At 42.9% G+C, this 21,572-nt stretch overlaps 2 protein-coding genes across 2 annotated transcripts; one reads left to right on the top strand and one right to left on the bottom strand.

Annotated features, from left to right (window-relative positions):
- Nucleotides 1–429: 429 nt before the first annotated feature.
- On the bottom strand, nt 430–5,314 carry tex30 (testis expressed 30; the record flags this gene model as incomplete). Its single annotated transcript, XM_080753510.1, has 5 exons — nt 430–964; nt 1,666–1,880; nt 2,487–2,538; nt 4,925–5,167; nt 5,309–5,314. The coding sequence occupies 5 exons, from the start codon at nt 5,312–5,314 to the stop codon at nt 800–802; spliced, it is 681 nt and encodes a 226-aa protein (XP_080609636.1). The 3' UTR covers nt 430–799.
- Nucleotides 5,315–8,387: 3,073 nt separating this feature from the next.
- LOC308307301 (nucleolus and neural progenitor protein-like) lies at nt 8,388–19,273 on the top strand. The gene is made up of 9 exons (XM_080752487.1): nt 8,388–8,508; nt 9,330–9,484; nt 10,375–10,463; nt 11,630–11,758; nt 12,614–12,691; nt 13,329–13,630; nt 15,122–15,186; nt 16,470–16,690; nt 18,394–19,273. Exons 1-9 carry the CDS (start codon nt 8,424–8,426, stop codon nt 18,776–18,778), a joined length of 1,509 nt encoding a protein of 502 aa, XP_080608613.1. The 5' UTR covers nt 8,388–8,423; the 3' UTR covers nt 18,779–19,273.
- Nucleotides 19,274–21,572: the final 2,299 nt, after the last annotated feature.

The following is a 21,572-nucleotide window of genomic DNA, read 5'->3' as shown; positions in this document are numbered from 1 at the left end:
ACAGGCTGAAATTCACGGCGCGGATCTTCTAAAACTTTTGTGATTTAATAGTTAGGAGAATTTTAAGATTTGTTTTATAAAAAAAGTTACATAGTACAACTTTAACTTTTTTTTTTTTTTTTTTTTTAATATGAGCGCCCGTTAGGGCGCGATTTCTAGATGTGAGCGGCCGCGCAGCGGCCGCGAACTTCTAGTCTCTATTATTAGTACTACCAGCAGGTTGTGTTTCCACAAGCTAAGAATGTCTCATGTGTCGTACATCATATGAATTGCTCATAATAATGATCAAATGCTTAAAAAGACAAAAAGAACAATTTATTTCACACAATATAGATACAGTATTAACACATTTTCTGCCATGGGTTTATGAATTATGGTTAATAGGTTCTGCCAAAGAAGGAGATCTCCGTCTTAGCGTTTATTTTTTAATCAGTGTGTTAAGATCGCTGTTCTCTATCATTCGATCAAGCTACCGTTGCTAATAGGTTCTAGGAGACTAAATAACCCAGAAACAAAACATTCGTTCCCCATCTGGTCCTATTCAACTGCAGAAGAAGATGCCCTAGGTTTGGAGAGGGGAAAATGGCCCCGCCCGCATGACTTTTAACAGGGAAACAAAACCACTGCACGCTGACACACACCAAGGGTGTAGAAATGACCACAATTAAACGGAGAACACACAAGGCACTGTGCACGCGCACGACCGTCCTCCAAAAAAACACCTGAAATACCTGGCAGGGAACTAGAGAAAAAGATAAGAAGGAGATCTCCGTCTCTGCAATAAATTCGCATACAGAAACTAGGAGGATGTTTGCTTCGTAATCCAGGCAACGACTTGCGAGTTCACTTGATCCATCACACATTCCTCTGTCCTCCCCTTCACTGCGAGGCCATGGCTGCCTCCGTCCAGCCAACACACATCTGCTGCAGCCTTCAAGTCCTTCACTATGCGGTCAAAGAGGTCCTACAGTACAGGGGGTAGAGGGAGAGCAGAGGAAGGAACATGCCGTCAAAGAGGAGAGCAGAGGCACAAGTAGATAAAACCAAACACAGGGTCTATTAACATCACGGCTCTGTGGATCTCTAACTCTTTGTGCCCAGGCTAAGACGTCTGTCACTTACTCTATCACATATAGACTCCACATTTCGACTACTTGGATTATTCATTATTCATTAAAAAGAAAATATATATAAATATATATATTTTCAGACCATGTCCCAATATATGATAGAAACATGGCGCACGCAGCGCACACCAATATTTGGGGTGTTTCCCTGAATTTCTGAACTGCCTTCACATGTGCGCCAATCCATGCTTAATTTTATAGAAGTATCTTCTGAAGTTCTGATAGTGATAGTTAATGATAATGATAATGATGTTGTATTCGATTGCTAGTCTGGCCAATTCAAATACTCATATCTTGAAATTATAACTGCTTTTTAGTTTGGAGATCTATAGCGTATGGGCAGAAATGCCCCTGTGGTCCAATTTCCCCAGCAGACCAGACGAACTATACACAGATTATGCATATAGTGTAGGTATTAAAGGTATATAAATCTAGCGTTTATCATCGCTACACCTCTCCCTTATTTATTTTCTTGCAGATCTGCACTGATCTCAGTCCCCAGGACTGAGAACTTTAACCCCTGTAAACAGATCAGTACCCTGTCACACATGGTGTCCTTGGTGCCTGACATAAACAGAACAGGCATCTGTGGGGGCAGCTCTCGGAGGTCCTCGCTCCGCTGGTGATGGCTGTGCGTCTGTCCAGGGGGGTGCAGGGGGAAGGACAGACAGACCACGCCCTGCACCGAGTCCTCTGACTGCTCGCTCAACTGTCTGGCCAGAGCAACAGCAGCACGAGAGCCCATGGACCTGCCTGGATGGTGACACACATAGGGCTGCCACGATTATGACATTTTACATGACGATTAATTGTCACTCAAATAAATCGCGATTAACGATTTAATTGTGTTTTCATGAGCTGTATGCTATAAAAATCGAAATTTGCACAATGAATCTAGAACAGGGGTCTTCAACAGGGGGTCCGGACCCCTAGGGGGTCCAGCAAATCTTTGTGGTATAAACTTTTTTTCTCTTTTTTTATGTTAACCACTTGAACCCTCACGTTCATATTCTGAGAACTTTAGTCGAAAATAGCAGATCTACGCTTGAGCTTGTAGATCGGCTATTTTCGGCAACAAACTTTAGTGTAGATGGGAAAAAGAGCAGATTAAGTACAGTTTAAAAGGCCAAGTTTATTAAGTATTGACAGTTCACGTGGTTAAATATCTGAAAACACAAATTGACATGAATCCAAAATACACTGATGAAGTGTCAAACAATGCTCGTCAGGGTGGGTGGGGGTGGGGGTCAAATATGATTATTTTCGGGGTTGTGGCCTGAAAAGGTTGAGAACCACTTGACATAGGACATAGCTCTTATTGCAAGAGTTATATCCACTCATATCGAATTAATTGCTTACCTCCAAGGAAAATGTGCCTTATGGTGTACTCATCTAGCGATTTCAGGTATTCCTGGAAGTAAATGATAGGTATTTTGTTATGGTTCATATCATCTTTTTATCAATACATATTGATGACCACCTGACCCTAACAGTGACTGTGTCATATAATGTCATGTACAGTACACACACAAGGTCTCAGCTTGGGACATCTGGTGTCATCCAGAAGGACATCTCTTCCCCCCAGTAACCTACTGTATATGGACTCTTTGTCTTGTCATTCATGGACAAGAAACATATCCTATGAACTGTTGAAACGTCATACTGACTGACCAAATGACCATACTTATACTCACGTCAAAACATAATTTGTCAGAGAGAGCACGAACCATTGATTATTCTGTTGTACCTTTGTCTTGAATACTCTCTCTCCATAGTAAAACATTCCATTCTCACTCTGATCACTCTCCTGTCTTATTTCTGTGTGATGGATTATTGTATCTCATAGGGGAATAAGAAGGTGTTGTTGTTTAATAATAATATATTCATCAGTAAAATGAATGCATGAGGAAAAAAGTTATGGATTGCCATTATCAAAGCATGCAACACGTTAGATGTTATTACTGGACATACACGTAGGTAGACCAAGCACCTATTCAGTAAAAACTAACTAGCTTACATGTAAAATATGGTCATGTGAGGATAGGCAAGTGCTACAGTAAGTGCTATGGGCTAAGGTGGAGTCTGAAGAGGCGAGTCTTCAGCCCACGGCGGAAGCTAGGGAGTGAGTCTGCTGTTCTAAGCGCAGACCTGCCAAATTATTTTGAGTACTCATGCGCGGGCACGAAGTGCCCGCGCGGCGCCCGCAGCGCCCGCGCAGCGCCCGCGGTGCAATTTTTGTTGTTTTCCCGCACAAAACAGCGTATATTTTGGGGGGTTCCATGCACCTTTTTGGGTGGGACCTTTACAGTTATGTTAACAAAATTTCACACCACAAATGTAGCACATTGCATGTCTTGTCTTGACTTACACTAATAGGAGGAGGCAAGATGTTAGAACAACCTTTTAAATAAAAATGCCATTTGGTCTGGAGAAAAAGTAGGCTAGTATTACCAGGCAATACAGTAATGTTGCTTTGGCAATATTGTTGACAAATCTTTAATAAAATATACTAACTGCACTTGCTCAGAGTTAGTTAACAATAGACTAGCAAAACAGTCTCACCAGTGACTTAATGAATGAACATACATCAACATAATCATGTTATTCAAATAGCAAAATAGCTTTAGATTGTCAGGTAGGCTATTTACCTTTAAATATTTACCTGTGTCTTTGTTAAACATTGTTGATTGAGCAGCCTAAATAAAACCACCTTTCTGAGCATGATTTGCATGAAGTTGAAAGTATTCAACTCATGTAGGTTTCTATTGCATTCATTAATTGATATATAGGCCTACATTGTGTATAGATCACATACCGTCTAGTCTGTATATTCATTCATAGAGGATACAGGCTACTCATTGTTAACAAACCATTAATGTCTTCATATATTCACAGGTGATAAATAACTTGTTCACCTTTAATGTTTTTTAAGGGTGGACTTTCAAATAGTGGAGAATACATGGTTATTTAACAATGAATAGCCGATCTAGTATCTACAAGCTCACTACGCGTCGCACGCAACGTGCTGTGAGCTTGTAGATCGGCTAGTCTTGTCAGTTGTCATCATCATCCCAGCTGCTACCAGCGTGAAAGCGCAAACGTCGCGTCCGTCAGCAACACCATGAATGAAGTACAAGCCGAGTGCATTGGACATTGCGCTACGTGGTTAGCAGCTAGCTGCTAGGCTAGTGAAGAAAGTGAAACGCCAAGCGGCAGCTGCAGTCACTGGTACAGAGTTTAGGAGACTGCACATTTGCAGGGAAGGATAGCACTGCATTTCGATCACTTTGCATTCGTTTTTTCCTCTCTTGTAAAGTGCAACCACAATCGTGAGTAGTTTTGCTGCTGCGCTAAGGTTAGCTCCGTCTGTCTCGAAGGATACTAGCATTCTGATCCTGGATCAGCCTGCCACTGCTGTCGTAGACTCTGCTTTGAGTGGGCGTATCCACCTCGCTCACACACATGTAGCGAGACGTCACCACAGTCGCTTGAAATGCACACAGCCGGGCCAAATGAACGCTCATGGAACCGTTATAGGAACCGGTCATGAAAATATGATGGAACCGGCTCCGGTTCCTCAATTTGCGTAGCAATGAGGGGAAATAGCGTACCTGCGTATTGACACTTAAAATGCGTACTTAGTACGCAAAATGCGTACGGGTTGGCAGGTCTGTAAGCGCGACAGGAAGTTTATTCCACAGTTTGGGGGCCAGGAGGGCGAATTATCAAAGACGAGTGGATTTTTGTCGTGGGGTTTTTAGGACTTAGCTACATATTCTTTTCAGGACGATGCCTACCCACACGGCGCGATAGGCCTTCACCCTGTAGCCAAGCTGACCTCCTTTGCAGGTGAACCTCAGACAGATGATTCCACTGCGGGCCAGAGCGCGTGCCAGAGACACCAGCTGTCTGAAGTTCATGTCTCCTCCGGCGCCGTGCGTGAGGATGACGGCCACGTGCGCGCCGCCGCGCTGGGCAGCCGCCGGGACACTCAGCGCTGCCTCCAGCCGTTTGCTCCCAAAAGGAACCGTTACTTTATCCTGAGGAGACGGATGGGATCAGACAGGAAAGACATGTTTCAACAAGCACTCTCACTCACAATTGTTTTTATGTCAGTGTGGTTCTCAAGCATTTTCATCAAGGACCCCCAAATTTAGATACATTTATTTTGTGCCAATGACCTTCATAAAAGATCTCCAAATGTGAAGCTTTCGAGTTTTTTGTGGAAATGAACGCCCATACTTGATCATACTACTGGGTCACATAAAAGTATTAAACAAAAAATAATAATAATAATCGCAGATCTACAAGCTCAAAACGCTGTGCAAAGCGATGCGTTTCGAGCTTGTAGATATCCTATTTTTGATTAAGTAACAGTTTTAAACGTAAGAGGTTTCCACCCGACATTGATATTCAATATGTAGTTAAATCAAAAATAGCGTTCTAGGCATAGCCTATATTCAAAGAATACCAGAATTCGCCTTGGCTGATGGTTTGTTTGATTGAGGTATTTATTAGAAGTTTTGGATAGGAAAAGGTAGTTTCCTGTGACAGTACAGTTCACTGATACAGTGTCAACTAAAAGGAAACTCGGGTAAGGCAAGGCTTATTTGTTATTTTCCATTGAGATCCTTAGTATCCTTATATACCTCTGTAAACTATGCCTAAACGGTTAAACCTAACCTTATTCCTAACCTTAACCTCAGTAAAACGGTGCCAAACCATAACCCTATTCCTAATCTTAACCTCAGAAAGATATGCGTAATCCTAAAGTTATGTCTATCCTTATTCTCAGTAAAACAAATACAAGAATAACAATCTCCGCTTGTTTCTTTCCGGCGACGCTAACCAGTTACCTATAAGTATAGAGTAAAACAGGATAAACTGATCATTTTGCTGGGACCCCCTTGGTTTGAACCCCCTCAAGGACCCCCGTAACCCTGGGCCCCCCCCAGGGGAGGTCCTCGGACCCAGTGTCGATGAGGAGCACCACTGTTTGTATCAAATCAATCTTTATTAACAGAGCACATTTACAACAAACGAAATGGAAGTCAATGCTAAATGACACAAAACATCAACAAGAAAAGTATGCATGCATGTACTACTACAACAACAACAACAACAACATAGTCACATGATGGCGCACACACACACACACACACACACACACACACACACACACACACACACAGTCACACACACACACACACACACACACACACACACACACACACACACACACACACACACACACACACACACACACACACAGCTTGTAGATCAGCTATTTATGCTATTTTTATGACCTTCACTGACTTCAAAGTTTAAATCTAGCTATGAAGGTGGATTCTGCTTTTCAGTGGGAATGGAGTGGTTTCTTGCCATTTGCGGGTTTCTGAAAAAATGCGCTCCAGGAAAGGCAAAACAGGGAATGAAACCTGTGAGAAAAAAAATGGGCACATTCTACAAATGTCTCTAAATCATAATAATTTTCTGAAAAAAACCCATGTTGCCATCAGTGTTTCTCAAACTTTGTCATGTGAAGGACCCCCAGAATTATATGTATTTGGCTACGGACCCCATCACAAAATATTTTGTTCCACCAAGGACCCCCAGAAGCAAATATTTGATTTTAGTCTATTCTGCATCTAGCTTAAGGCCACAGACCCGTTGGGAAACGAGTTTGGGGGCGACTTTGAAAGAGGGCGACTTATCTGGCTACCAAAAAATGCATTTGCAGGACATTTTCAGGAAAAGAGCACTAAAGTATGAAGACTTGAAACGGTACATCTCTATGAAATCAAATAGAAGGACAGACTCAAATGTGATTTGAAAGCTAATGATTTTAATCACATGCATTTATATGACTTGAACATGTATGTACTACTACTGTTTACTACTGTTGACTAATGTTGTGAATGTTTTATGTTTACCTCCTGAAAGTTGTCCTCCGTCGCGGCATGTTCTCCTCCACTCATTGTGGCTGTACTGTACCTTTAAAAACATCGTGACTGATCTGATAGGCTATCTGAGTTCATGACGTTTACGCATACGCCGCTGTGATAGGCTGCGTGAGATCGTGACGTTTGCACACGCACCGCTCTGGCTCAAGTAGTAACGGCTGCAGCCTGCGGGAAGGCGTCTGCGAGTCTGCAGACCTGGCGTCTGCGAGTCTGCAGACCTGTTTGCAGACCCAGCACTGCAGACCCAGGTCAACCTCTCTACTGCTCCCAGTGGCAGCCAGGCGGAGCCGCTCGATTGTCCACGACATTGCAAGCGGCGCGAAGGCCAGCGGACCTTGGTCCTGCTCTTCGCCCCCGAGCGCCGCAGGCGCGAGTGGCCGCGAAGAGCGGGCCAGGGCCGCGCGGCCGGCGGAGCGCCGCGCGAGTTACGAAGCCGTGGTGAATGTTACGGCCTGGGCAAGCCCACGATAAACATCAGCATTGATGGCTGAATGGATAGCGTCGCCGACTTGAGTGCCAGAGATCACTAGATCGAATCTCACCGTCGCCCCACGACGCCCTGTCCAAGTCACTAAGTAGTATGGGGTCTGCACCGGGTCTGCAGACGCGGGTCTGCAGGTCTGCAGACCCGGGTGCGGTGCAGACTTCCCGCAGGCTGCAGCGGTTAGCTTCTCGAATCACTAGGGGGCAGTAAAGTCAAGTAGTATGGGGTCTGCAGACGCGGGTCTGGTCTGCAGACCCACGTCTGCAGACTTCCCGCAGGCTGCAGCCGTTAGCTTCTCCTCTGGCTGGCTGCGATGGAGAGAGTGTTTTTTACTGGTGATTCAGTCAGAGTGTATGAAAGGGTGCGCTCGTTTTATTGTCCACGACATTGCAAGCGGCGCGAAGGCCAGCGGACCTTGGTCCTGCTCTTCGCCCCCGAGCGCCGCAGGCGCGAGTGGCCGCGAGTTACGAAGCCGTGGTGAATGCAATCGTTATATTTATTTAAGCCCACGATAAACGCCCGCGCAGTCCGGTGCGCATTTCCGAACGCACCCTTTCCCCACACTCGGACTGAAACACCAGTAAAAAACACCATCCCGGCTGCGATGGTTCCGCATGTCTTCAGTGGAGGAGGAGTAGACTGGGATCAAGTTGTTTTGCAAGTTTCCGAATCCGGTCTGGGTCTATGCCGGATACGGAAACGTTTATTGCGTGTATGTGTGCGTGCAAATAACTGGATACAGTAGGCGGGCTTTAGACCGGATCCCACTGGTTGATTCACAATAGAATCCAGGCTTCCTACGGGTGGTGTTGTTGGAAAGCCTGGTGAAGCGAAGTTAGAAGCAGCAGCATGGCAGCAGAACCCTGGAATAAAGTCAATATTGTGTTTCCTGGAGCTGTTTCCTCTGTCAGGTTCCACATCAGTGCTGCTACAGGTACAGTGGTATAAAGTAACTAAGTACATTTACTTTCCTCTGTCTGGGTAGTTAGTGGGTACACATTAGTGCTACTAGGTATTCAAATGTTTTACTCAAGTAAAAGTATCAATACTGCAATGTAAAAGTCCAGAATTCAAAATGTACTTGAGTAAAAGTAACAACAGTATTGACATAAAAAAGTAAAGTTATTATGCAGAATGTCCAATTTCAAATCTATAACAATATTGCTGATCTATAAGCTCACATTGCAACTGCTATTTTCAAATGGCCAAAATGGATATTGGGGCACATTGGGCTGAAGTGGTTAATGCATGTTTTATAATAATAATAATCAAAATCTACAAAGTAACTAAAGTCTTCAAATAATTGTAGTAGAGTAAAAGTCCAATATTTACCTCTATATATCACTTTATCACTATATCACTTAAATGTCCTTAGTGATCAGTGATCACTGTTATGATGCAGGTATGATGTAATGGCCACTGTATGATCACTGCTGTGACAGTCTGAGTACCCAGACTTGTATTTACTACTCTGAGTCTGGTCTAGTTAGTGGGTTAGTGCTTACAAACCCACATGGGACTGTTTTCACAGCATACAGCCAGGGACAGGGTAGGTACTAGGCAGGATAGCTAAACATTCAATGTAGGCAGTGGCACCGTCACCTCACTGTTAAATTGGCCATTTCTTCCAAATTATAGAATCTGGAAAATGGTCTGAAATAATGTGAAGTGTACATGATTTAAACATTTTTTTTACAGTTTTTGTCGCATTCCTATCTGTTCACATGCTGACTGACAACTGGGTGTTTTTACCAGATGAAAATGTTGACAGGCTCCTGCTGGAAAATGACAAAGTCCTCATGCTGCTAAGGAGCCAGGTTCTCCAGACCGAGGTACGCCTGCTCTACGAACTGCTGTATGTTCTCCACTACAGCAGCGGGAGGAACAGGACCTTCAGAGCAATAAAGCAGGTCAGACTCCAGTCATACAACCGAACCGTCTGTGTGTCTGTTATTATTATTATTATTATTATTAGGTATTATTATTATTGAACCGAAGATTGTAGATTTAGATGGAAAGATCCACCATCATAATATAAATTAAGCGACTAGATCCAAAATGGTACACTAAATCCCTGGCGGCAGATCTTGAGAACGTCCTACGGTTACTGGTGCCACATCCTGCGAGAGAATGGTTCAAATAAATGCAAAATAAAAATTCAAAATAATGCTTCCGGTCTTCTAAAAAGGTGTCAAATGTAGCTTGCTGGCCTCCTTCAGAACTGCCCTGAAAACTCACCTTTCAGGAGGCCCGAGGCGGAGGTAGATATCACTTCTCCTATAGACAGGCGAGAAGTAAGCACCAGCCTTACCTTAGTCCACCCCCTTGTTTCCCCTACCCTGTACACATATAGGGTTTTATACAGTAACTGTGATGAATGTTTTTGCTTTTTTGCTTGCCATTTGTTATGTCCATCTCAATCAATCAATCAAAGAATCACTGCCCCGTAAACCAGGGGTCTTCAATGTTTTCAGGCCAAGGACCCCCTGAGAGAGATGAAGCAGGGTTTTGCTTTTCCAGATATTTAACCACTTAAATCATTGACACCGGGTAAATTTGACCTTTCACTCTGTACTAGGTCTGCTTTTTTACCTCTACACCAAAACTACTTGCCAAAAATAGCCAATCTACAAGCTTCAATGCAAGGCGTTGAGAGCTTCTAGATCTACTATTTTGGCCAAAGTTCTCCTCAGAATAGGGATGTGAGGGTTCAAGTTGTTCATTTAAAATAGGGTTAAAATAGCGTGCGTGCGTGCGTGCGTGCGTTTGCCTTAACGTAGTATCATCATGTCTCTGTCAGGTTGAGCAATGCATCAACAGGTTGAAGGACATGAAGCTGGATGCTGCCCTTCAGGATCTGATGGATCTGTGTCCAACTAAATTCCAAAGGTAACCATCTACTGTTCAATAAGGTGTTGGATTATGATTACTTGGTTACATTCATTTCATAAAAGGCTCTGTTGCTGTGCAGTTGGATGCACTGCACTAGCCTGGCGTAGTCAGACTGTATACTCATGCAGTTAACTAACCGCAGTATATATCCCTCCCTTGTGTTAACCCATTTAGGCCTAGGGTTATTGACCGCTTTAACAATTGAAAAATAGCAGATATACAAGCTCACAGCGCGGCACCGAGTGCCGCGCTGCGAGCTTGTAGATCTGCTATTTTTGAAAAATCATGATTTGTCTTTGCTAGTCTTTGAATATATCTATTTAAAAGCGAACATTTGTAACTCAAATATTTGCTTCTGGGTGGTCCCTGGAACAACATATTTTGAGATGGGGGTCCGCGGCCAAATACCTGTAATTTTGGGGGTCCTTGACATGAAAAAGTTTGAGAACAACATGATTTAGAAGAAGGATTTAGAAGTCGGGTCAAAGATCGGGTCAAAGATATTCATAGACTTGCACACATTTTCACGGTTTTTCAAAAATAGCAGATCTACAAGCTCGCAGCGCGGCACTCGGTGCCGCGCTGCGAGCTTGTAGATCTGCTATTTTTCTTTTTAGCCTATGATGCAAATCCCTAATGTTAATAGTCCAACCAAAAAATAAATAAACACAACAATTTGGAGGGTAGCACTTTACCTAGGGATGTCAACAAAATCTAAAATCGATTAATTGCCGTTAAGAAATGAATCGATTAAATTAAACGATTATAATTAATCGTTTTATTTTATTTAAAAAAAAAATGTTTTTGGTTTTTGACAAGAATTTTCCTCTTGGTTCTAAAAAAAACACAGCTTATCAATTAATCTATTATTCGATCAACAAGATGGTCAACTTTCAATGAATAAATGAATCGATAATTTGCATCCCTACTTCAAAGAGCAGGCAAGCACATGATTTCAGCTAGAACTTTAATTTCTCTTTTGATCTTCTGCAGACTATTTGAAAACATCATAACATAAATGTGGTTTCTGTGTCAATGGACATGCATGTGTAGTATTATACTTTATCATTGACTTTTACTGTGTCTTAAGACTACTCACACATTTTTATATAAGCTTCCTGTATTTCTGCGTCCTTTTGCCTGCAATGGTGTTTTGTTTCCAGAGAGCTGAGCCTGAAGGGTACAGAGTGTGACGTCCCCAGTCAGCCCATGCTGGAGTGGCTTTGTCTCAAAGTTCTGGGAGCCGCCCGACTCATGAGCTGCACCATGACCCACTGTAGCAGAGCCTTCATGTATCCTTTCCTTCTAACGAAAGCACCATCATGGTCCAAAAGCTTTGACTCTCTTTCACTATGACTCACTGTAGCAGAGCCTTCCTTTACTTTACTTTATTTGTTCATTTAGACGGTACAATGCATATATTGGACGATCGCGGCTGGATGTTTTGCATCACATAGGTTACATTTGATGTTGTTTTAATCTTAAATGCTGTGTGTATCGCTTGCGGCTGTCTCAGCCTCTTTCGCTGCAGTGCATTCCTGCCTAATGCTTCGGTCGTTCGGTGTACAACGCAGGGAAGGAACACCATTGACCTACAAGCAGGATGTGTTGCATCTGCAATGCTTTGTGAGCTTGCAGATCGGCAGGGGTGTGTCTTGTGAGCATGTGTGTGTACACACACACAATCAGTCCACACATTCAAAGCGCATGATACAACAGAGAACAGAGATTTGTTGGAGAATTGTCCAGGGACCGCAAAGAGGTGTGCCACAGTCCGATCATGGACCGCGGTGTGCCGCGGTCCTGTCATGGACCGCGGTCCGCCTATTGAGGACCCCTGCACTAGACTATTAGACTGTCACGGGTTCGGTTGTCGAGTAACCATTTACTCAGGTTGAAAGGGGTTGAAGATCTGGACTCGTTCACCTCCAGTTCATGGCTGATGCTGGGCACAGAGTGAAGGTTCTAAAGAATAAAAGTCCAAAAGTAAAAACATTTGTAGGAAGCATTGCCTCTCATTGCTGTGCAGACTTTTATTCTTTTAGAGATCAGGACTCATCAGCTGCATAATTGCCGACACTGATGAAGTCAAATAATAATTATTGGCCAAACTGAGTGGGTTTTCCCTTAACCTGCATGACCTCCAGCCTGTCCAAGCAGACTCTGAAGTGGCAGGAGTTCATTATCCTGAATGTAGTGATAACCAGCATGCTCAGCCGTCTGTGGTGAGTCCTTTCTGCACATATTAAGTGCCTTTCTGACGGACGGCGGTTGACACAGGTGTTCTCGTTTGGATCAGCGGGGATCGTTGCCGCGGTGGAGACCAGAACACAATTTTTCCGCGAGTAAACGCCGGGCGATATTTACGAAAACTACCACAATCCAGCTGTTGCCGCCGGTGAGAGCATGCATGAACGAGCACCGGTGCGAGAATTTCACAGGATCGTGCCCGCTCGCTTCTCCACTCAACTTCTCCGCGCGTCCCAAATAATCGCCCGCCTCTTATTGATAATGAGAGGCACCTGAAAGGCACTTTACACCGCCTGAAAGGCACTTTAACACTGGTGGAGTACATACAAGGATACCCATAAATCCATGTTGGCGTCAATACATTTTAATTGTCTATTCACAGTTTTGGCCAATTCATAAATATACACATAAACATAATGATTTTGTTTTAGATTTCTCGCATGCTTGCATAATATTCTCCATATTCATTCAAACCTCACTGAACTGAACGCGCTGTGAGGTTGTAGATCTGCTGCTTTCAATGCACAATGACATGATGCACAAACTAATGTAAATCGGGTATTACTAATAGTCAGACTTCGCGCAACCTTGTCTCCCCCCTCCCAAAATCAGGGTGTTTTTCCGGGGCATCCTGTCCAGCCTGGCTCCTCTCTACACGCAGATCCTGCCTCTCCTCAGAGAGGTGTCCCGGGCTCGTCCCATGCCCTACCTCAGGGACTACCGCCTCCCGGGGGACGTGGTGCAGTTCCTGGGACCCTCGGAAGAGACCTCCTCCCTGTTGGCTGAGCCGGCCGCCCCGGGCTGGATGCAGATCAGGAAGAACAAAGTGATGCTGAAGATGGCAAAGGAGAAGGAAGACGGGATGAGGAGGAAGCGCCAGGAAGAACAGGACATAGGGGTCGCTGTGAAAAGAGGTGTGTAGTATATATATTCTGTTCTTTATCCCCAGCTAAATGAATACCAGAAGAGTCGCCAGAAAGAAACTGGCCTGGGCTGATGGTTTATGCCTTTTGATTGATTGACTGAGGTATTTATTAGAAGTTTTGGATAGGAAAAGGTACAGTTTCATGACGGTACAGTTCACTGATACGATGTCAACTAAAAGGAAACTCGGGTAAAGCAAGGCTTATTTGTTATTTTCCATTGAGATCCTTAATATCCTTATATACCTCTGTAAACTATGCCTAAAACGGTTAAACCTAACCTTATTCCTAACCTTAACCTCAGTAAAACGGTGCCAAAACCTAACCCTATTCCTAATCTTAACCTCAGAAAGATATGCATAACCCTTAAATTATTTCTAACCTTATTCTCGGTAAAACAGTTTGCAGTTTACAGTTTAGGCATTTAGCAGACGCTTTTAATGCAAAGCGACTTACAATAACAAATACAAGAATAAAAATCTGTGGGAGTTTCTTTCCGGCGACTCTACCAGTTACCAGCTAAACTAGTTGACCCATTAAGACCTGGAATTATTTTATACTGTAGCTATTGAAAAAATAGCAGATATACAAGCTCAGACTTGGTGCACTCGGTGCCGTGCTGCAAGCTTGTAGATCTGCTATATTTATTTTTGTTTAAACTGTGACATCTTTTGCAAATCTTTTAATATATCTTTTTAAAAGCAAACATTTGTAACTCAAATATTTGCTTCTGGGGGGTCCCTGGAACAACATGATTTGAGAGAGGAATCTGCAGCCAAATACATGTTATTTTGGGGGTCCTTGACATGAACAAGTTTGAGAACCACTGATGATAAAAACCTTAGGTTTTAGAAGACAAATGATGAAATAACAATGCGTATTAGCATCAGCATCACAATCATTCTAACCTCTTTATCCATGTTTGTTGGCTGATTAAAAATAGCGGATGTACAAGGTCACAGCAGGGCACAACGTGAAAATAAATAAACAATAATAATAATAATAATGTTTGAACATTTTCGAATTATTCTAATTTTTTTGTAACATAAATCTTCTCTTCTGGTGCTTCCCTGGCACAAAGCATTTTCAGATGGGGGTCCGCGGCCATATACAGTACATACATATACAGTCAATCTGGGGAAATACCATTTTAACTCACTACTGCTACTCTCAACATCATTCAAGAACTTATCAACTCACCACCGGCCACAGGGTGCCTGTCATTTACCCAGATCATCATGCTCAGAAAGGAAAAAAATACATACATCTGCTCACAATGTGCTACTTTATCTGATTTGCAGCCATGCGGTCGTCAGTATTTTACTGCTACACAAATACATCCCTTTTATTTGGAGAACCGTATAGACTGATAGGGGACGTACAGACATAAATAAGAAAATGTATCAGATTCCATTGACAAAGACCAAGCTAAGATGCATTAAATTAACATACTAACTAATTAATACACTGACTCTTTCACAGAGCGAATCTTTGATGTCATTCAAGAAAAAAAGGCTTTACTCAAGGTCTTCAAGGACTTTACAGAGGTACGTGAGACAAATAAATATATGATCACTTGGTCATTTTGGTCAATAGGTTATTATGAATTATTTCACAATAATGTATCATCAGCATCCTCACATCGCTGTGGGCGATTGGGACGTGTTCTCCTCTGCGTCATCAGCGCCCACACCCTAGGTGGGGTTGGTGAAAGGGCCTTTATGTGTTGAGTTTGCATGTTCTCCTCGGGTCCCCTAGGTTAGGTACCCTCACAAAAACATGCAGTAATCCTGATCGCTATGGCCCCATTTACACTGGCAGCCAAATCCAGCCTGAATCACATCTGTGCTACATCCATATCGGAATCCGATTGGTTTAAATGGTCACATGGAACAAATCAGATTCCAATCTGGATGTGGCACAGATCTGATTCAGGCTGGATTTGGCTGCCAGTGTGGTTCCGTTGGAATAACGTGTTCCTTCCACGCGCTACGTCCAGCCGGGGAAACTCCCCCCTGTCATGTGATAAGAAGCGGCCTGGCGGAGGCACGGTGGCGCAGTGGTTAGCGCTTCGCCTCACAGCTAGAAGGTCCTGGGTTCGATTCCCGCCGGGGGACGCTGTGGGCACTGGCGGCGTGTTCCTCCTCCGCGTCATCAGCGCCCACACCCTAGGTGGGGTTGGCGATAGGGCCTTTCTGTGTGGAGTTTGCATGTTCTCCCCGTGTCTCCTAGGGTTGATACCCTCACAAAAACATGCACGTAATCCTGGTCTCAATAATGCCTCCCCCTGGCCAGCCGGGGCGCCTGATGGAGGGGAAAGGAACTGGTTGGAATAACGTGTTCCTTCCACGCGCTACGTCCAAACCAGGGAAATCTCCACTGTCAGGTGAAAAGAAGCAACTTGGACTCCTCATGCATAGAAGGAAGCATGAGGTCAGTCCGTTGCCTCCCCAGGTTGGCAGAGGGAGAGCAGAGCCCAGGATTACATAGGCAATTGGCACTGGGTGAAAAATGGGTTACAAAATTGTGGGATAAAAATTATAAAAAAAAAAAAAGAAGCGGCCCGGTCACTCCTCGTGCACTGAAGGCAGCATGAGCTCAGTTCGGGGGTCTCCCCAGGTTGGCAGAGGGAGAGCAGCGCCCAGGTAACAGGTGTTACCATGCCCATCTGGCGTTCCAATCCAAGCAAGTGAAAACAAGGCATTACAACTTAGGCAATTGGTGGGGGAAAATTGTGGGATAAAAATGTAAGAATGATCAACATCCTCACACGTTATGTCGTCCGGTCTAATGGTTCTATCATCTACTACTCCATGTTCATGTCTTGTAGGAGTCTAGCGAACAGGATGACTCTTCTACACGGGATGTCAGGCAGAAGGAGATGTTCCACAGACAGGTGAAGGTAGCAGCCTCCTTCACTGACCTGGCGGGCGGTCTGGAGAGCATGATCTCCTGGTGCAGGTCCCACCGCTTGAGACAGGAGGCACGCCTTCTGTCCTTCGTCCAGCTGAAGTGTCGTAAGATGAAACACCTGGAAACGGCAGGTTTCAAGTAAGGAAAAGTGTGGTGTGAATATCGTAAAACAGTGCGATTTATGATATTACCGCGATAGTCAAATTAACCAAAATCCATTATACTAGGGCGGAACAATTGCCAAAAAATGGCAGATCTACAAGCTCACAACGCGTTGCGGCGTGTTGTGAGCTCGTGGATTGACTAGTTTTTGGCAAAGGGATTGGGTAAAGAGTGAACCAAGAGGGTTTAAATGGTACCAGATATGCAGCTTGGCAAATAAAAGGTGAATTGATCTCAGTGCATGACAATAAACGATAATAAGGATTCTGGTCCCATCCTTACACACACATAGGTGCTGCTTGACACCGCAGTTATGGTTGCCTCTTTGAGAAATCAGTCTATATGTCGTCGCTGTCGGGTGGAAACCTCATATGTCCAAAACTGTTACTTTTCAAGATTCTAATAAAAGAGTTGCGGATCTACAAGTTCAAAATGTGTCACAATGTGACACGTCTTGGGCTTGTAGATGCTGTAGATCGGTAATTCTTTGCTACCTTTCTGTGACAAAGTCAGGCTTTAATTTACAGGCTTTCATTTGTCCTCACCTCACTTATTAAAGGGATATTTCACTTTCAATTTTATTTTTGTCATTTTATCGTCTAATCAGACTTTTGGGAACACCCAGAACAGTTTTTGAATTTCTTCATTCAGTATTTAGATATTTGATATTCATTCCCCCCCCATTCCCCCCTTCCAGGACCTTCCTATACACTAACCCTAACCCTAACCCATTATAACTTCAAACTCCATTTTAACCATGATAGATTCAGTTAAAACAACTGTCCTTTTTTCTGGTGACTCCTGACACCCTACGAATATGTAAGCAGGCCGTTTTTTTTTCAATAACTTTTTCCACTTATTTTTTATAATATTTTATTGTATTTAATCATTTTAATTTCCCCAAAAGATTAATAGTATTAGAAATCAATGAAAAATGTTATCGAGAAAACACAGCCTGCTCACGTATTTGAAGCGTGTCAGGAGTCAGCAGAAAAAAGGATTTGTTTTCATTGAATCAATCATGGTTTGAAGTTATAATGGGTTTGTGTAGGAAGGTCCTGGAAGGGGGAACATTGGGGGAAATGAATATCAATTTATCTAAATACTGAATGAAGAAATTCAAAAACTGTCCTGGGTGTTTCCAAAAGCCTGATTAGACGATAAAATGACAAAAAAAAAATTGAAAGTGAAATATCCCTTTAATCTAACTCTCTCATTTAGTGTTAATTTTGACAGCAAAGTTTGATTTAGTTTTAGTCATATTATTTTGAATTCAATTCTGTTTAGTTTTAGTCATATTTTAGTCACCTGAAATGTTTTACTTTCAGTCTAGTTTTATTTTATTTTGTTTTTTTTTTGTTTTTTTGGCGTTGCAGTGTGACGCGTTGTGAGCATGTAGATCTGCTATTTTCAGAGTGCAACACCCAAGCGCAACCAAACATAAAATGACTTGTCTTTTAGTTCTTCCAAATCTCTTCTCCAATAGTCCCTCCCTAATATTTTAGTCTAATTTTTATTTGTCGACGAAATTGTCAATATATTTAGTCCTAGTTTTAGTCATCATAGCGTGGTTTTTATTTTGTTCTTGTCAGGGAAAAAAGGTAGTCGAGGAACATTTTTCGTCATAGTTTTAATAGACGAAATTAACACTGCTTTGGTTTCATTTGTCCTGACCTCAGTGTCCAGAGGAAGTTGAGGAGCTTCAAACAGGAAGCCTGCTGGGCCTCTTCTCCCACGGGAACTGTCCCCAGCGGCTTCCTGTCTGTGTCTGCGCTCCGGAGGAGAGCCTACCCTAGAACTCGCTTTCTGTGTCTCCGGGAAAGATTCAGCCTCCACAAGACGGCCAGGGTCCTCCGCGCTGAAAGCAGTCCGTGTGAAAGCCGCGGCAAGAGGACAGAGTTGCCGGTGTCTGAAAAGCCTGCTAAGAGAACACAAGTGGACCAAAACGTTGAGGCTGAGAGAGCCAGTAAAAATGCAACTTTGTCTAAAATCGCACCTCTGGACTCTCTCTCTGGCGGCAGCCACGATGAAATAGATGATATATTTGCTTCGGTCGGTTTCTGACATGTTTTATTTACACTTCAAGAGTTCAAGACTACAAAATATACTACTTCAAGAATGCAAAAAATAAGGTGCTTAGGCCGAGTGTCTATGCGGACACAATTGACCGTGTTTGGGGATGGGAATCTTGGCGGGGACTAGGGATAGGATGACAATCGTTATTATCGTGATAAAAAAAAAACACTCAACAATAATCATATTGTGGAGATTTACATTTATCGTGAAATTATCCTCTGTCTTTTTTTCACTCTTCTACCAAATCTCTTGTGTCGCGTTGTGAGCTTGTAGATCTGCTATTTTTTGGCAAATGTTCCGCCTCAGGATAATGGAAGTTGGGGCTATTTTGATTATCACGATAATAAATCGTAAATCGCAATTTCTTTTGTCACAATAATTGTGACATGAAATGTTCATATCGTCCCATCCATTGTGGGGACTGTGGCCTTTGTCGTTGCATGTTCTCCTACAGGCTGGGGCGGGGAATGTTGAATGGGAGGAGCCAGTGGAGTACAATATACATGTGGCAGAAACAAAGAATAAAGTATGCACATCCACTCAGTACAGGTGCCAGGCATAGGTCAGAATCCAAAAGCAATAAAGTGCACACTGGATCCTGCTCCAAAGGTTATGAGATTTAATGGTCCCTTTTTTTTTTTTTACACCATTGGATGTGAAAATCAGATTTTTTAAGTTGCAATTTGGGAAGTGGAGGAGACTGGATGACTTGATTTATGTCAGCAGTGCAAAGCTCATATTAAAGCCTTTTGACTTTAACATATGAAAATGATATATACATTACAAATATAAAATAAATTACCTGTGGTTTAAGAGGTGCTGGACTGGACCGAAGAAGGCCTCATATTTTGTCTGACCATGTCGGCCATAATTCTAGTGAACTCTAGTGAAAGACTGACTACTAGCTGCAAGTTATGGATATGAAGTATATATTCAATCGCTTAATATTGTTGACATCAGATCAGGGATCGCCACAACCACACTGCATGGTTATCATGAGACTGACACTATATGTCCATGTGTTGGCATTCCCAAATGTTGGCTTAATATTGATGACATCAGGGATCTCCATATATGGGCTTAAAAGGGAGAAGGACAGAATTCATTTGCAACTGTGGTTGCTGTGGCGCGAGTCACACTTGCAAATTAATTCTGTCTTTGCCATGTACTGTATGGAGCGTGACATGAGGTGTGACTGACTGACACACATGAGCTGCAGGTTTTCATAGTAAATGTGAACTAGAGTCGCAATAACTTAATTGACAGCTGATCTGACATGCAGACTTGGGTCAAGCTAGCAGCATTCGCAGATGACTCTTGGCGATTGTTTTAATCTACAGAGAAGACCAGATGGGGAGTGTTACCATAACCATCTGGCTTTCCAATCCAAGCAAGTGAAAAAAAACACTTGGAGAAAGTGCTATGTTAATGCATTCTACAATCAACCCCCCTCTTTCTGGGACATCCTTGTAATGGAAGTAGAATTCTTTGTTCTTCATGAACAATAGCTGAAGAGCATTTATCTAAATTATATAAAAAAGGCAAAGATGTGTTCAAACTACACTGGTATGTGCTGTGAAGGTCTGCCCTTCTGGTATGGAGATTGTTAGCAATCGCTCTTGTTGTCCCTGTTGATTTGTTCTTATGTGTGTGTACTGTATGCTGACTTGAAGACAACCTTTCATTCAGTATGCATGTTGTATTGCGTGTTGGTGCGACAGTGGCTCAGGAGGTACAGTAAGGTGACCACTTGGGAACCGGTTCTATTCCAGTCTCCCTCAGTTAAGTCTCAAAGTGCCCACTGAACCCTAATTGCTCCCAATGAGCAGGTTGGTGCCTTGCATGGTTTCCTCCGCCATCTGTGTATGCATATGTATGTGTGAATGGGTGAATGTAATGCAGATTGATTGTAAAGCGCCTTGGAAAAAAAAGGTGCTATAATGCACCATTTACATTTTTTTTAACTAACTATTCAATCAATAATTGTACTCTTGTATTCTGAATAGTCAATTATCTGGTCCTTCTAAAGAAAGAAAATAATAATAAAATATTACCTTAAAGTACAAACTAAATACATGTAAATTATGGAATACAATAATGCATCGTTTAGAAGCTTCACGGCGTCACATGGTGGACATCCACGTGTACTGCCACATACATTTCCAGTTATGTTTTTTGTTTTGGAAAATAATAGCCTACCCTACACCAACAATTTCTCAGCATCGGTGTGTTCGTGGCTTGGCCAGCTTCACAAGTCTTCATTGGCCCATAATAACCACAGAAATATTTGAAATATAAAAATGATGAGGGGAATTCATTATTTAGAGGAGAAGGAAGTTGAATTTGAATGAACGGCAGTGTTTTTGGCGTCACATCCTTTCGGATTTCTTCCACGGGAGTTTCCAGATCCCATAGCCCGGGTGGATATGGCCGCACTCTGATTGGCTGGCATCCGATGACGCGAGATGGCAACGTTGTGCACAATTTATAATCTTAAATCAGGGGTCTTCAACAGGGGGTCCGCGACCCCTAGGGGGTCCGCGGAGGTACTGCAGGGGGTCCGCGAAATTATTGCTTAAAAAAAAAAAAAAAAGATTTCAAAGTTTTTTTTTGCCATTTTCCACATTTATGTTAAAAAATAAATCATGATTCTATCCATTTTGAATAGCTTGAATACATGATTACTATGCAATTGACAGATTGTTGATATTATTGACATTGGTTCTCAGTTAATAAGTAGTATGTTTAGAAATGGTAACGGTACGGCCCACCCTGCTCGCTG

Source organism: Nannobrachium achirus, assembly GCF_963921795.1.
Source record: "Nannobrachium achirus genome assembly, chromosome: 22".
Lineage (NCBI taxonomy): Eukaryota > Metazoa > Chordata > Actinopteri > Myctophiformes > Myctophidae > Nannobrachium > Nannobrachium achirus.
This window is presented reverse-complemented; position numbering and strand designations above follow the sequence as displayed.

Bases quoted from the DNA above. Each gene is read 5' to 3' on its own strand.
- LOC308307301 (XM_080752487.1), top strand. From the start codon at position 8,424: ATGGCAGCAGAACCCTGGAATAAAGTCAATATTGTGTTTCCTGGAGCT. The intron at 10,464-11,629 runs GTAACCATCTAC...TTTTGTTTCCAG, and splicing joins TGTCCAACTAAATTCCAAAG to AGAGCTGAGCCTGAAGGGTA. The intron at 13,631-15,121 runs GTGTGTAGTATA...ACTCTTTCACAG, and splicing joins AGGGGTCGCTGTGAAAAGAG to AGCGAATCTTTGATGTCATT.